The 14,788-nt window shown below is 32.9% G+C and overlaps 1 protein-coding gene and 1 long non-coding RNA gene across 2 annotated transcripts; both read right to left on the bottom strand.

Moving 5' to 3' along the window:
- Window positions 1–5,093: 5,093 nt before the first annotated feature.
- On the bottom strand, window positions 5,094–7,156 carry LOC111891981 (cysteine protease XCP2). The gene is made up of 4 exons (XM_023888040.3): window positions 6,645–7,156; window positions 5,807–6,042; window positions 5,498–5,638; window positions 5,094–5,419 (listed from the first exon to the last, which is right to left on the bottom strand). The coding sequence occupies exons 1-4, from the start codon at window positions 7,108–7,110 to the stop codon at window positions 5,204–5,206; spliced, it is 1,059 nt and encodes a 352-aa protein (XP_023743808.1). The 5' UTR covers window positions 7,111–7,156; the 3' UTR covers window positions 5,094–5,203.
- Window positions 7,157–8,146: 990 nt separating this feature from the next.
- Window positions 8,147–10,215, bottom strand: LOC111891983 (uncharacterized). The gene is made up of 2 exons (XR_002850407.3): window positions 9,912–10,215; window positions 8,147–8,326 (listed from the first exon to the last, which is right to left on the bottom strand). It is a non-coding gene; the product is annotated as an uncharacterized LOC111891983 (long non-coding RNA).
- Window positions 10,216–14,788: the final 4,573 nt, after the last annotated feature.

Here is a 14,788-nt window from a genome sequence, read left to right as displayed (position 1 = left end):
ACTTGACCAAATGATAGATCCAATCCCTTAAGCTCGACCTAGCACATAAAGTTACGAACTTTACGTGCATGCATGGGACTTTTGAGCCTAAAAGGCCCTAAAATGGTTCTTAAAATGCATGGGACCTTCCTTGAGTGCAAAAGCAACTCCAATCTGCCTTGTGACTCATCCCAAGTGCTAGATCCGAAGTCTTAACCCCCAACCATGTTTGCAAATCATGGTTGGTCACCTCATATGGCTTAAAAGCCCTAAATCTTCCCTAAAAAGGGATCTAACAAACAAGCAAGCAAGGTACAGACTTTATACCTTTCAAAGACTGCAAATGATGAACCAAACTCGAATCCTTCAGTCTCCTCTTGATCCTTCTATGCTCTTCCTTCTTCCTTGAGGTCAAAACCCACAAAAATCACTCAAAAGCCTTAGCTCTTGCACCAAAACACTTAGGGTTTGCTATGGAGGATCTTTGGGAGCAATAGGAATGAGTGGTGGATGAAAGAGATAATTAAATAGGCTGCAAACCCTCATATTAGGGTTTTTTCTAGTCAGAGCCTACTCGTCGAGTCTGGCCGCCGACTCAATGAGTCTGCCACTCAAGTCTCGTGTCCAAACCTGCTCCTACTCGACGAGTTGGGCCTTCAACTCGCCGAGTCCCAGGCCAAAAATGCAAAATACATTAAATAAAATACATACCGGGAACCGGGTGCTACAGGTATAGTTTATGGAACTTACATATCATCTAACACAGTAGAGATACAATACGGAAAACAAACATATAAACTATAATAGGTATAGTTTATAGATCATATGCACTATATTACCAAGTTCAAAATACATTACAGAAAACAAAGATATAAACTACAATAGATATAGTTTATAGAATATATGTACAGTTATTTATCACAAAAAGGCTTTTCATTATTCTACATGTAACCGTCAATATAGCATTTACGAGACACACTTCACTTACTTATCTAAGTACCAACCAAGCCCTGAAATTTAAACTAGATTTTCTTGGAGGGAGAGCGTGACACTTGTGTATAGATCTATACAGTACTGACAATCCTGCACCTTAACTGTTAACTACAGTTAGACCGGCAGGCCTGGGGTAAAAAATGTAGTAGCGATTGCGATGCCTGAAGAACGTCGTGTTCAGGCCATCATAGGTCATCAAGCATGGTTATGATAACTCAAAATTTGGTATTGAACAATACGATTAGTGTATGAATAAGTAAGAAACTTTATATAGTTTTATTAAATAATAAAACTATAATACATTATTTTTCAATTCAGTTGGTGAATCCAAGCACTTACAATTACACAGTTTTTATACAAGTACGTACAAATATTGTATACTATTCTAGTATAGAGAAAACATATTTTTCATGGTTTTATGTGAATTAAAACTACATTAAACTATCTCAGAGTACAATAACATTTACATGTTTTGGTCTTATGAACTCATCAACTTAATTGTTGACACTCTTTTGAAAACTACTTGTATTCTCAAGAAATCAGTAAACAGGTATCCATAGGTTATGAGAAGAAGGAGCTTCATAGACTCATCTCGTTTGGCTTTTGCTATACATTTTGGTGTCAAGTATACATTGATTTGAACACGAATGTAAAACTATGCTTTATCAATGTAATGGTTGTTGTACTTTGATTACTATTATGCAATTGTTGTGATACTGTACATGAGGTCATCCGCCCCCGAACGTTTCTGCTGTTCCGGTTTGGGTGTATGACATTCGAGATGCGGGAGCAGTACCAAGTGTTGTTTCCGAAGGATGACTTCTAGGGAGAAGTTTGATTCTAGTGGGGAGAACTGTAACATCCCGACTCCTAGGTATAATATTTAATTAATTTATATTCATGTGGTCAGAGCAACTCGATGAGTGGGAGGCCCTAACTCGTTGAGTAGAGAGTTAAATGGTTGTGTGATCTTTAGAGTCTACTCGACGAGTTGGAGGATCCCAACTCGACGAGTAGGAGTTGAGTGTGAAAACCCTAATTTTCAGGGCTTGTGCCCTATTTAAAGGACCTTAAACCTTCATTTTCGCCTCCATTATAATGTTGACACACTGAGAGAAACCCTAAGAGAGTTGTATTCACTGTGAAAGAATGAAAGGCTAAGATTTGTGTGTTCTAGTGCATTTTTAGAAGGGGATTAAGAGAAAAATGGCTTGGAACGAGAAGAAGCCTTTGGATCTGGTGTTCTTTTAGTGCTAGCTTCCATTTAGAGGTAAAAAGCTTTCACCTTGATCATTGTTTGGTTAGATCTCATCATTAGGTAGTTTATGTCAATTTTCATCCTTTCTTTGGGTCCTTAAGTTGTTTGAGCTTTCCATGGAGTTAAGACTCCAGATCTGGATAGTATGAAGTCCCTTGGGCCTAAAGATTCAGGCTTTATCAAGCTATTGGCCAGCTTTAATGCATCAAACCCTCTATAGAGCTTGTTTTGGCATTTTGAGCCCTAGATGGCATGCATTGACGTAAAGCTTGCATCTTTACATGATACTTCAACCTTAGAAGGATAGATCTAGAGTATGGAGCCTTAGTTCTGCTTAAAAATATCTGAATGAGAGAATGGACTGAAGGGACTCGACGAGTGGATGAGCCAACTCGACGAGTTGGCTTGGGTTTTCCCCGATAGTCTGGACGTGTTACAACTCGGCAAGTTGGTGAGACAACTCGACGGGTTGAGTTGGATTTTCCCGATACTTCAGAGAAAACGAAGGAACTCGACAATTCGTATAGATTCACTCGATGAGTTGGGTCAACATGGATGTTGACTCGGGTGTTGACTTTCGTTGACTTTTAGGGCTTGTCAAGACATGAGTTACGAGATAATGGAGGGGTAAAATGGTCTTTCACCCTTTCCAAGAGTTAGAGCAAGGGGTTAGCCTAACTTTTTAAGGTTGTGGTTATAAAGTGTTAATTAGAGATGATTATGATATGTAGGCGGAGTCTAGACCATTCGTGAAGTACGAGACCTACTTGCTTATTTGCGAGGTGAGTCTTCTCACTATACTTACCTGAGTGGTAATACTATGTGACCGGAGGGTCTTATTTGAGTTATCGACTGGAGAGTATTATGTGCTTGTACTAAGTTATGTGATATTATGCATTTTGTCTTTGTGATGTATGCTATACATTATTCTGTGCCTTACTGAGATAGGACCGGAGGGTCCAAACCGAGTTGTGAGACCGAAGGGTCTTCACTGAGATACAGGACTGGAGGGTCCAATCTGAGTTGTGAGACCGGGCGGTCTTCACTGAGACACATGACTGGAGGGTCCATATCGATCCGTGAGACCGGAGGGTCTTTACCGAGACACATGACCGGAGGGTCCATGCCAAGCTATAGCCATGAGAGGCTTATTATTTGTGTATGTGATATTTTAGAGAACTTACTAAGCTTTGTGCTTATCGTGTTGTGTGATATGTGTTTCAGGTACCTCTTAGGATCGTGGGAAGGCGCCGGTTTGATTGTACACACCAGTTAGAGATTATATTTTTGAGGATTTTGGGATATTATCAAACATTTGTTGCCTTGTGTTTTGACAACTTATACATTTCGTGGGTTTTGAGGAATGTGATATTGGGTTTTAAGTGATTCTAAAAATGAAAATTTTATTTGAAAAATTAGGGTATTACAAGAGGCATAGGATGCATGTTCATAGCATGGCATGACTGATGTTTAATTCAAGTGGTTAGATGATTACTCAAAACATTATACAATTAATAAAGTCATAAATATTATGGTGATTAAATAATGGAGATTATCGATATTCAATAGAATTGAGACAATAGTTAATTAGTATATTATTGTGTTTCACTTTGCATGTTTTACTTCTTGAATTATTTGATTATTTGGAATTCCACAGTCGCTCATAGTTTTGGAATTAAGTAGTGAATTAAGATTGTCATGAATTGAATTATAGATTGTCTGTGGAGATTAGGCATTGCAATGGTTGCTACAATATTCATGAGTACTTAGAAAATAGAGATTTTGAATATTGGATAAACTCATGCTCATAGAATTACATCATGGATTATATCAAGAGCAACTGTGAGACGATAAAATTTTATATTCTTGAAATGGATATATATATATATATATATATATATATATATATATATATATATATATATATATATATATATATATGAGTTGTAATTTACAAGTCGGTTCTTTTTAATACGAGTAACTGTGAGCCTCACCAGAAAATATCACAGTTGGAGTTGTGCTAACCTTCGCCGTTTGCCGAACAAGACCTTCGTTTGCTTTATTTATGCTCTCCTCCCTTGCTACTCACCTTCATATGCTTTCTCCATCTGCTCTCCTCAACAGCTACCTCTGATGTGCTTCTCACTTTCCTCTCCAATATTAGGTGAATAAGGTTTTGAAGATATGAATTCTGAAAAAAGAAATTAATGTCTGAAAAGTTAAAAGGTGGCTAACAGCTTTTTTTTTTCGTAAATATTCATTATTGTTTTACCAAATGAAACATATTGGTGGGTATTTTGCTTTAAAAAATCGAAAGTATCTACAAATTAAACAAATTAAAAGGATATGAATAATTTGTTTGTTAAATCAACTATTTTTAGCATTACTTTATTGTTTCTATATATTAGTTAATTTTTTGATGTAGTGAACATTGACATAAAATAACAACCAACTATCATTGTGTTTAAAAAACATGCAAGTACTTCTCAAAATTCTGAAAATCCATTGATGTTGTGTTATGCCCCTGTCATGGAGACATACATTTGATTCGTCATATTCAAGTTTATCTTGGACTAATAGTTGTATCCTCTAGATATATACACCAATACACTAACAATTTCTGCTTAGGACACTGCATATTGGTGCAATCTTCTATCAAAATTCAAATATATAATTGGAAATCGAGTACATCTTCTTATTGATTGTATATTTTTGTTTCTACTTGGCACATATTTTCTTTTTGTTAACTTAGATTTTAACAATTTGAACAGCTAGTAGAGAGTTTAGTATTCCCATAGCGTTCTTGTTTTCTTTCTCCATTTGGTTAGCTATATTCTGGAATTCCTATATTTAGTAATAGCAATTAAAAGAAATAAGTTGCATTTTTATTAGAATGATGGTTTTGACTTGATTAAAAGTCAGAAAACAAGAAGCAAGAAAATACATAAAAAGGAAAAGTTACAAACGCAATGATCACTTTTGTTTGGTAGGATAAGAAGCCATCTTATAAATACCACACATCCCTTCACTTTTACTAGTCTTCCTCTTCATTCTGATGTAACCCTTCTCTCCCCATTTTGGCCCCCAAGAATTCCTCACAATTATATAATCTTGTCCCTTGTTGCTTCCATATCCAACTGCTGCAACTCCATGATCCAAATCACTTCCACAATGTCCATCAAACACACCCTGAAATGGATAAGATAATATTATAATTTTATATTACTTAAATAATTCGATTAAGTTTATATGAGACTAATTAATTACCCCACTGTAAAATTGGAAGTCGCGACCAGAAGCATCAATTGCAACACTAATAGGTTGGTTTGCAAGTGCTTTCAAAAAACTATCTTCATTGTTATGAGGTACATCATGATACCCGCTTATTGTCACCTTTTCTGATACATCCTGAAGATTTTAAAGAAAAAAAAAGTTTAGATCAAATGTTATATATATAAATAAACACTGTTTATTTTTACGAATGAATGAACCATATAAACAAGAGTAAACACTAGACAAGCATTTTTTTGTTTGCTTATAATGTGTTGATATTAAATTCTAAGTTAAGACTTTTACCTTCTTTTCATCACAAGTTCCTTCGCTCATGATATAGGGATACTCTTCTTCCTTATGAAGCCCACCATTTTTCACTATGAAGGAGAAGGCATAGTCCATTAAACCTCCATTGCAACCATTGTTAAAGCTTGTATCACAATCAATCAACTCCTGTTCTGATAACACTGTTAAATTTCCAGTCACGATTTGGTTTATACCCTCCACTGCAGCCACCGTTGAAAATGCCCAACAGCTACCTGTATACCATATCATATGAGAAAAAGAATATGCATGACAAATTTTTGATTAAATTACAAAAATGGTCCATGTGCTTTTACCTTTTACCATGTTTAATCCAAAATTAAAATGTACGTCGTTTTTTGGTCCTTATTTCAAGGTTACTTATTGATTTTGGTCCCTGGAATCTTGACATAATCCAAGTAAATTAGAAAATGGTCACTCTGCTTTCTAAATTTTACCATGTTTAGTCCAATATTAAAACTTTTTTTTTTTTTTAATTTTGGTCCTTATTTCAAGATTTCATATCAATTTTGTTCCCTGGAACAATGAAAAAAGGACCAAAATCAATATAAAAACTAGAACTAAGGACCAACATCAGAACATCATTAAATCGATATGAGACTTTGAAACAAGGATCGGATTTGAAAAAGGTTTCAAATCTGGACTCAACACAGTAAAAATCAAAAAGCACAGGGACCATTTTGTAAGTTGCCTTGAAATGAGGACCAAAATCGATACAAAACCTTGAAAAAAGGACCAGAACTGGAAAGTGTTTAAATTTGTAGTTTACTCTAAATTTAATAATCTTAGAGGATGATATAATATTTGTTATACTAACCGCATGAACCCTGGTTCTTAACGGGTGAAACGGCTCCTTTTTTTCTCCAATCAACAGATTTTGGGAGATGAAGAAAATCTTTATAAGTGAATTCTTTAGTTGATTCCTCTCTTCTTTCTGGCATCTCACCCTTGAGTCCTAAGAACATGTTCTTGAACTCTTCATGACTCAAGTCAGCAAACTCATTGAGTCCTAGCCAATAGTTGCTAACTTTTTTGTTGGTTTCATCAATATGCTTTAAGTTGTCTTTGAAGATCTCAAATCTATGTAGCTTTTCTTCCATGCTCTCATACAACTTTTCATGCTTTGAGAGCCATGATTCAAAGAGGTTGATGACTTTGTCAATGCATGTTAAATCCTCGGGGGCGTACCCCACGATTGAGAACTCGTGGGCAAAGGTTGAAAGGGCAAAAAGGGAAAGAAAAAAGAAGAAAAGGGATGGAATTTTTGAAGAGGGAAATGTCATTTTGGTGTGTTGGTGGTGAAATGAGAAGAGATTGAATGAAGAACATGAGGGGTGAATGGAGGTTTATATAGGGTGGTGTTATGGGATATGTTGCTTTGGGTTTAAGTTTATTTGTATATTATAAGTGATAAAGTTTGCTTCTTTTTTGGCAATCTTTAGAGCCAAGTATGTCTGCTACTTCCAGGAATTTTTAAGAATAGAACAGGTGAAAAGTTTGTAGGTATTGATGATGTTCATCATGTATATTACAGCTTTGTTTTGTGAATGCTTGTTTCTTGTGTTGTGTTATAAGAGAAAAATTAGTTATTGATTACAATTAAAATCATTAAGGACAATTACAAAATCTGTTTTGAAACTATTTGTCAATATATTCGAATGGATTTACTGCCAAAAGATTACGTAAGCCGATTTTATTAGGTTAACTTAGAGATTGTTTTCCACTAATGTATAGACACTACAACATATACGTCAAATCTTTGCACTTAACACAAATGTATAAAATATTACTTTTTTACGTAATTATATTTCAAATTTTCAAGTATTAGAAAATAATAGAAAACTACATTTAATTGTATAGAAATATATTATTTTGTGTAAATAGTGTTTATGAACGCGTAAAATAATAGCATGGAGATAAGAAAGATTTTAGTAATACTTTAAAGTGAGTTTTACCTAGTCGTTTTTCACATTTTTAAATGTAGAAATTTACAAATAATTTATCACAACACAAAGTTGATATTTTTGCACATTTGTAGATGTGTGAATACATCTAAAAATGTATAGTGTTGATCGACTGATCTTAATATTACTAAAATTATTAGCGAAAACACAAGCCCATAATCTTAAAGTAAGAAGGATTTAAAAAAAGATAATGAGCGAGATAAGGGACAATGAAGGTTTTTGTTGCTTTAAGGACGTAACATATACTTGCTCCTTTTTATTATCATTATTAATAGTTTTAAGTTTGGGATGGATTTAGCAGTTTAACCTAACTATCTACCATGTACAATGGAGTCCAAAAAAAAAAAAACAAATATTGCACTTATAACACTCTTTGCATCCAAAAAATGCAACTCCATTGAAAAAACAATATTGTCTCATTCATCCATAATTTTAGGATTTTAGGATAGTGAATAATACATAACAATTGCTTCAAAACTATCTAATAATTATTGCATTGCAGTCCATCCTCGAGGTCCAGACATACATACATACCCTGGTCAAGAAGAATGGTATTTATTAGTAAACAATATGAGACATAAGAATTAAGAATATTTCACTAATTTCTTACAATCTCATCATATCCTAATGTTACTGAGCTAATTTGTTGAATATTTTATCTATTTTGTTGTTTAGTAATTAGCTACATACATCAACAACAGATGAATGATTGTGTGTATGTCATGCTCATGCATAACTTGAAGCTAAGTGGAAGAGAAGAGTTGAAAAAAAAAATGTACTTAAGCTATGGACTTGAAACATTGTATCTTGGTGATGAGGGATTACTTATGAGGAATCTTGCCATCTTCATTCGAAGGAAAATTGGTTCAACATTTTTTATTATGTTAACTCCATGTTTTTACAATGGTAAGAATGGTAGTTTTCTTTTCTACTAGGAACATGTGCACCATTAGTCATGATAGATTATATACTTATCACTTGTGTTATAAACACTTATAATTTTTGAAGTGGTGGATAGAGATGGATGATGCATGATGCACTACCATCACACACCCGAGGTGTCCATTATTAACAAAATACTTGTAATTTCATTCCACATAACATAATTTACAAACAATTGCAACAATAAAAAATCAGAAAGCAAGTGTATAACTATACCAATTACCAAAAATAAGAAACAATATTGTATATAGTCATTATTGTAATTTGTAAGTGTGTAATAAAATCAAAAATCAAAAAAAATTTGTAAAAATCATCAACAACACGTTAAAAGAACCAGAAATAAGTGTAAATTATGTAGCAAATATTAGAAACATAGTGTAGTTTTATAGGACTATAGAAAAAATCATCAAGAATTACAATAAATGATTAGCAACAATTATAAGAACCAACAACACGTGCAAGAAGAAATCAACATCAATTGCAGGAATCAGACAAAACCACTCTAAAAAAACAGCTTGCTTGGAAATCGTCATCATGGGATTCCACCAACAACTCCAAAATTGATTTTTGAGGAGATTTATCAGGCCAGATTGCCAGAAGAATCAATTTTTAAAATTAAAGAGCAAACTTCACCGATTTATAACAATCTTTATTTATAGAAAGCCATTTTTCTTTATACATGTTCTTTCAGTCCAAGTTTACAATTTTTTTGCCTTGAATTGTGTATAATTTTTACCTGTAACTAAATTCTATCACCCGTTGGTTTCATGGCCAATTCATAACATTGACTATGATGCATGGTCTGAAAGGGTATAATCCCTCTTTTATTTATCAAAATGGGTCATTTAACGTATCCACCTAGTTCCTAATTAGACAATTTTGGACCCTAGATTAACAATTTTCATAGATAAATTTCTCATAAGTTGAGTACAAAAAAACTATTGACTGCATAGATTGGCTGCATGCACAAATCGGTGACTTTTACCCAACTTTCTAGAACAATGGCTCGCTCTTTTAAATCAAAATAATACCCCATATCTAATAATTCTATATGAGGCATATAATCTGAATTAGAAACATCTATAATTCAAATCAATTAAGCAATAAAAGAGGGATAAAACTAAACGCAAACCCTAACATAACACAGATTCAAAATAAAAGGGAAGAGAAGTGCCAACCTTTTAAGACTCTAATTGGTAGATTTGGAAGGAGCGTTCTTGTTGTAGATGAAATCAGGAGGAGAATAGATAAGAGAAGCGATCATGGCTCCAGGCAACACCCCAAATACAGACACTGCAGCCAGTTTCTTCACTAGCGGCTCTCCGTCTCTGGTTATGGCGGAAAAAAGGCCCTTCGTATACCCCATATTCGATCTAACAGCTTCAACAAATTCAAATCAGTGATGCTAATTAGTTGTTAAGGATACAATATGCTCTTCGGAACTCTCCCAGAGATGAGAAATTGACAAGCGACTAATTTACCAGTACCGTTCTCCTTTATTGTAGTCTGTAAGTGTAGCACCTGGTGTTGGGCCAAAATTGAATTGGGCTACAACTGCCATAGTTTTGAATGCTTAAAGCCCAAAATATTTTTCTTAGTAAATGATTTGAGTCGTATTGCATTTTATGATATCAAATTTCATTTTACGGTTTAAGATTAGTTTGAAAAACATTAAAAAGGAACCATGTTGATGCATGACTTGATCGCATAAAGTCCAAAATAGGTGCAGTATGATAGATCGTTATGGTATCTATAAGTGTAATATCTATGTATATTAAATTATTTTGTTTTATGAGGGCCAAAAAAATGAAATAAAATCTCAACATTCATAATCTTGTAACAATGTTTAGAAATGCCAATTTTTTGTTGGCATTCCTTCCTCACTTTCCAAGACAAAATACAATTCAAAAAGAAAAATCTCAATCATAATGAACTTCAGAGCAGATTAGATGCCAATGTTTGGTATATGACTTGTAAATTTTGGGATTATGCGAAGCAACAATCATCTTTGAACAATATCTTAACCATATTGATACCAAATATGGGGGTATGGCGGTTTTTTCCGGGTTTACCGTTAAACCATAAAAATAATATGAACAAAAATTAAAATCAAGAAGAGTAAACTTACAAGGAAGGCTACGAGAAGGGAAGCAACCAGAGTCGTATGTGCAGCAGCAGCTTTTTTTTTTATGTATAAGGGATATAATATAAGGTGCTTGAAAGAACTAGAAACTTAAGAGATAGGCTAAGAGAATCGGAAAGAGAGTGTTTAGAGAGACATGAGGGAAATAACAACAGAAATTTTTATTCGTATGAATATTCGATGATTTTTACAATCCTTTATATAGGAAAGGGTAGCGTAATATTTACACTTAAATTATCGACAGACAAAACATGACATTACATAAAGTAGGAAAAGACCACACACCAAATAAAGTAAAGGCACATCTCTAGAAGTCGGAAATAATAATTCTATACAACAACTATAATTTCATAAATGGCCCTTGAACTTGTTATGTCTTGTCATTTTTCTCAAATGGCCCCTAAATTTGTTCAAACTTATCACTTTGTATCCTTTGTTGAAAAAACATCATTTGCTAAAAATCCCGATGAGTACTATCAATAGAAACCAATGATACTGGTTCTGTGTCAACCTGTTCTTCACTGTTTATGATATCTTCTAGTCTCAATAGTGTATCTCCTTTGCCGCTAAATGGCAAGAGCATATGCCAGTTTTGATGAGACCAAATTTGTAAGTAGTGTCCTTCTGCTAGGAGTTTATAATTTTCCCAACGAAAACTTGCAGGTAGTAAAGGTGTTTTTTGAGCTGTGTATATATCTTCATTTGAAAGATTCTGTAGAGTCCCAAAATCTATTTCTTGTTTGCATGATAACTTTTTAAGATAGCCATGTTGTATTGTTCTTTGGGTGATGAAGATCCTTTTTCTAGCAGGTTTGTATGTATGTTCATCTGCTGCTGGAAAAGAAGAAAAAATTTTGCACCCAATAATTGGACTGATGCTGTGAGAGGCGATGTTTCCGGCTGTTAAAGTAAATTTTTCTCCTAGTTTATTAAGAAGACTTTTTGTGCTGCTATTGAGGCAGAATTCTATGTAATCTATCATTCCATTGTAATAAAAATTAATTATCTGTTCTTCTGGCATATCTGTAGTCTTTAGGTTTATCTGTAACAGGAGTATGGGAGTATCTTCTCCTTCATCATTCAATCTTTGGATTACTGTAACTCCTTTATAATTGATTTCTTGAAAAGCAATCTGTACAATCGTCTGCTGTAATTTATATAGAATTGCTGGAAATTCTATACAAATTTTTTGACACACCATTTGCTCAAATTCTTTGAACTGATCAAGTACTGGTCTCAACGTTTGTCTCCAAGGGAGATCTAAAATGCGAGCTTTAAAGCATTCATAATTTCTGTATATTGTTGTTTTTAATTTCTCGTCTTTTTTCTCATTCCTTTGTATAAGTTGTACATTTTTTGCTTCAAGAATTTTTATTTTTTGTCTCAAAATATTGTTTTCAATCTGGCTTTGTATATGCTATGTATCTTTTCCAGATTGGATAAGTTGTTGTTGTAACTTTGCAATAATTTCCTCCTGAGCTTTGATCATTTGCTCTGGACTAGTTTTTGCTATTTCTGAAAAAAATTTCACCTGTTCGGGTTCTATGAAAAAACTGTTTAACCCAAAATGTTCTCGAGCAATATTCATAGCTTCTTGGAAGCTATAACATCCCTTGTAAAGGGGATTTTGACACTGTATATATATTTTATGACTGTTGCCCAATTATTAAAAATCCCAACTTTAGTGCCCCTAATGACAACATAATGTGTAAACTTCTTTATGTGTTTTTCAGGAGTCAATGGTGATTGTTTATGAAAGTAAAAACTTAAAGCATTGAGAATTTAAACTTTAAATGATGAAGCCTGTGGAACTGTCTGAATATGCTATAAGTTGTCTAGCAAACATTGTTGGTCCTCTGTCAAGTTTACCCCGATCATGGGCCTAAACTTTTTACGTTCATCGAAGCAAATTGGTAAAGTGCAGTTACCAAATGCTATAACGGCTTCTCTGTTCTGTGTATATTGTGTATTTTTTGAAGGTCGTGTCCAATAATATGCATGTTGAATGTTTTGAGATTGTAGTCTAGATCCTTGCAAAAGGTTATTATTATGTGTAATACTCGTTATTTTCATATAAGGAATCGAGTTCTGTTGTGTGGGTTTATGTAGATATTCTGTTTTTATTGCTGAATCCAATAATTTTTCTGTTGATGTTGTGTTTCTATCTTCTTCTGAGGAAATGCTCATAGAAGAGGAACTCCTTTTCTGCTGTGTAGGCTGTATTAATTTGTTTTTTCCTTTGTTTCGACTATCCATCTGCAGAAAATAATTTGTTAATATTTCGAGATAGCATATAAGCTATTCCATTATTTTCTCCTTTTATGTGCTCAAAGTTTATCTTATATCCACTTCCTTGTATTGTATTTTGTAAATTAATCCATCGTGTCCTATTTATTTTCTTACTTTGATCATTTTTAATAAAACGAACTATAGCTTCACAATCTGTTCTAACTGTAAATTCTTTATGTAAAAATATTTTAAATTTTTCTAAATCATTTATTAAAGCTTGTATTTCGTAGTCTATAGAAGTCTAATTCATTCCTGTCTTATTAAAGCTTCCACTAGCATATGAGCATATTTTTTCTGTATCTTTTGGGCTATATTTATCGGATTTACAAAGGAGAACGGCTCCCCATCCTTCTTTGCATCCATCAACTTCTATTATTATGTAATCAGTAACTAATGGTAATTCTAATGACTTAATATTTTTAACTGCTTCTTTAATTACTTTAACTAATTTAATGTCTTCTTGGTTAAAATGTCTTTGTCCATTTTTTGTTGTTTTACTATATAATGGTCCCACTAACTTTGAAAGATTAGGAATAAACTTTCGCGCATAATTAACCAATCCTAAAAAAGCTTGTATATGTTTTAGATTTTCAAACTTCTCTGGGAATTCTAAAAATTTTGTTGATATATGACTTTGTAATTCAATTTTTCCATTTCCTATTTCTAAACCAAGAAACGATATTTTTCTTTTAAACAATTCCATTTTTCTTTTAGAAATAACAATACCATTCCTTTTTATTTCTTCAAATATTTTTTGTAAATGTTTCTCATGTTCCTGTACTGTTTCACTGGCAACCAAAATATCATCAATATATACTAAACAAAAATCATATTTCAGAAAGATACTGTCCATAAACCTTTGAAATATAGATGGGGCATTTTTAAGCCCAAAACTTAAAACATTTCATTCATATTGTCCTTCAGAACATGTAAATGCTGTCCATGATTTAAAGTTTTCATCAAGCAGTAATTGATTGTATCCAGATTTTAAATCAAACTTGCTAAAAACTTTTTTCTTTTGTATCAAGTTTATTAAAGAGTCTTTATTAGGGATATTGTAACCATCATCTTCTGTATTATCATTTAGTCTTTTATAATTATAAACTATTCAAGTTTTTCCTCTTTTTATTTCAGAATGATTTCTTACTATAAAAGTTGCTGATTTATGTGGACTTTCCGATTTTCTAATTAATCTCTGTTCTATCATTTCTGGTATTTGTTTTTTTTTTTTTTTAATTCTTCTTTATCTAAAAGACTATATTCTATGTTTGTTGTTCTTATTGTAATATCAGGATTTTTTAATTTAAATTTACAAATATAATTAACTTTTGATTTTGTAATATCTTCTCCTATAAATCCAATTTTCTCCAAGTGTAAAATTATAGGATGATTCATACTTTTTGTTATATCTTTTCCTTTTTCTAACTCATGTGTTAAAAATTCTGTTAATAACTTAATTGTTTCATTTTCAATGTTTGTCTTAATTTGATTATGATATAATATGAAGTGCTTGAAAGAACTAGGAACTTAAGAGATAGGCTAAGAGAATCGGAAAGAGAGTGTTTAGAGAGACATGAGGGAAATAACAACATAAATTTTTATTCGTATGAATATTCGATGATT

This window comes from Lactuca sativa, chromosome 2, assembly GCF_002870075.4.
Source record: "Lactuca sativa cultivar Salinas chromosome 2, Lsat_Salinas_v11, whole genome shotgun sequence".
Taxonomy (NCBI): Eukaryota; Viridiplantae; Streptophyta; class Magnoliopsida; order Asterales; family Asteraceae; genus Lactuca; species Lactuca sativa.
Note: the sequence above shows the minus strand (reverse complement) of the source record. Positions and strands in the feature narration are given on the sequence as shown.

Excerpts from the sequence above, each read along its gene's own strand:
- LOC111891981 (XM_023888040.3), bottom strand. The coding sequence starts at position 7,110 with ATGACATTTCCCTCTTCAAAAATTCCATCCCTTTTCTTCTTTTTTCTT. Across the intron at positions 6,043-6,644 it reads TAAGAACCAGGGTTCATGCG|GTAGCTGTTGGGCATTTTCA; the intron begins GTTAGTATAACA and ends TATGGTATACAG. Across the intron at positions 5,420-5,497 it reads ACTTCCAATTTTACAGTGGG|GGTGTGTTTGATGGACATTG; the intron begins GTAATTAATTAG and ends TATCCATTTCAG.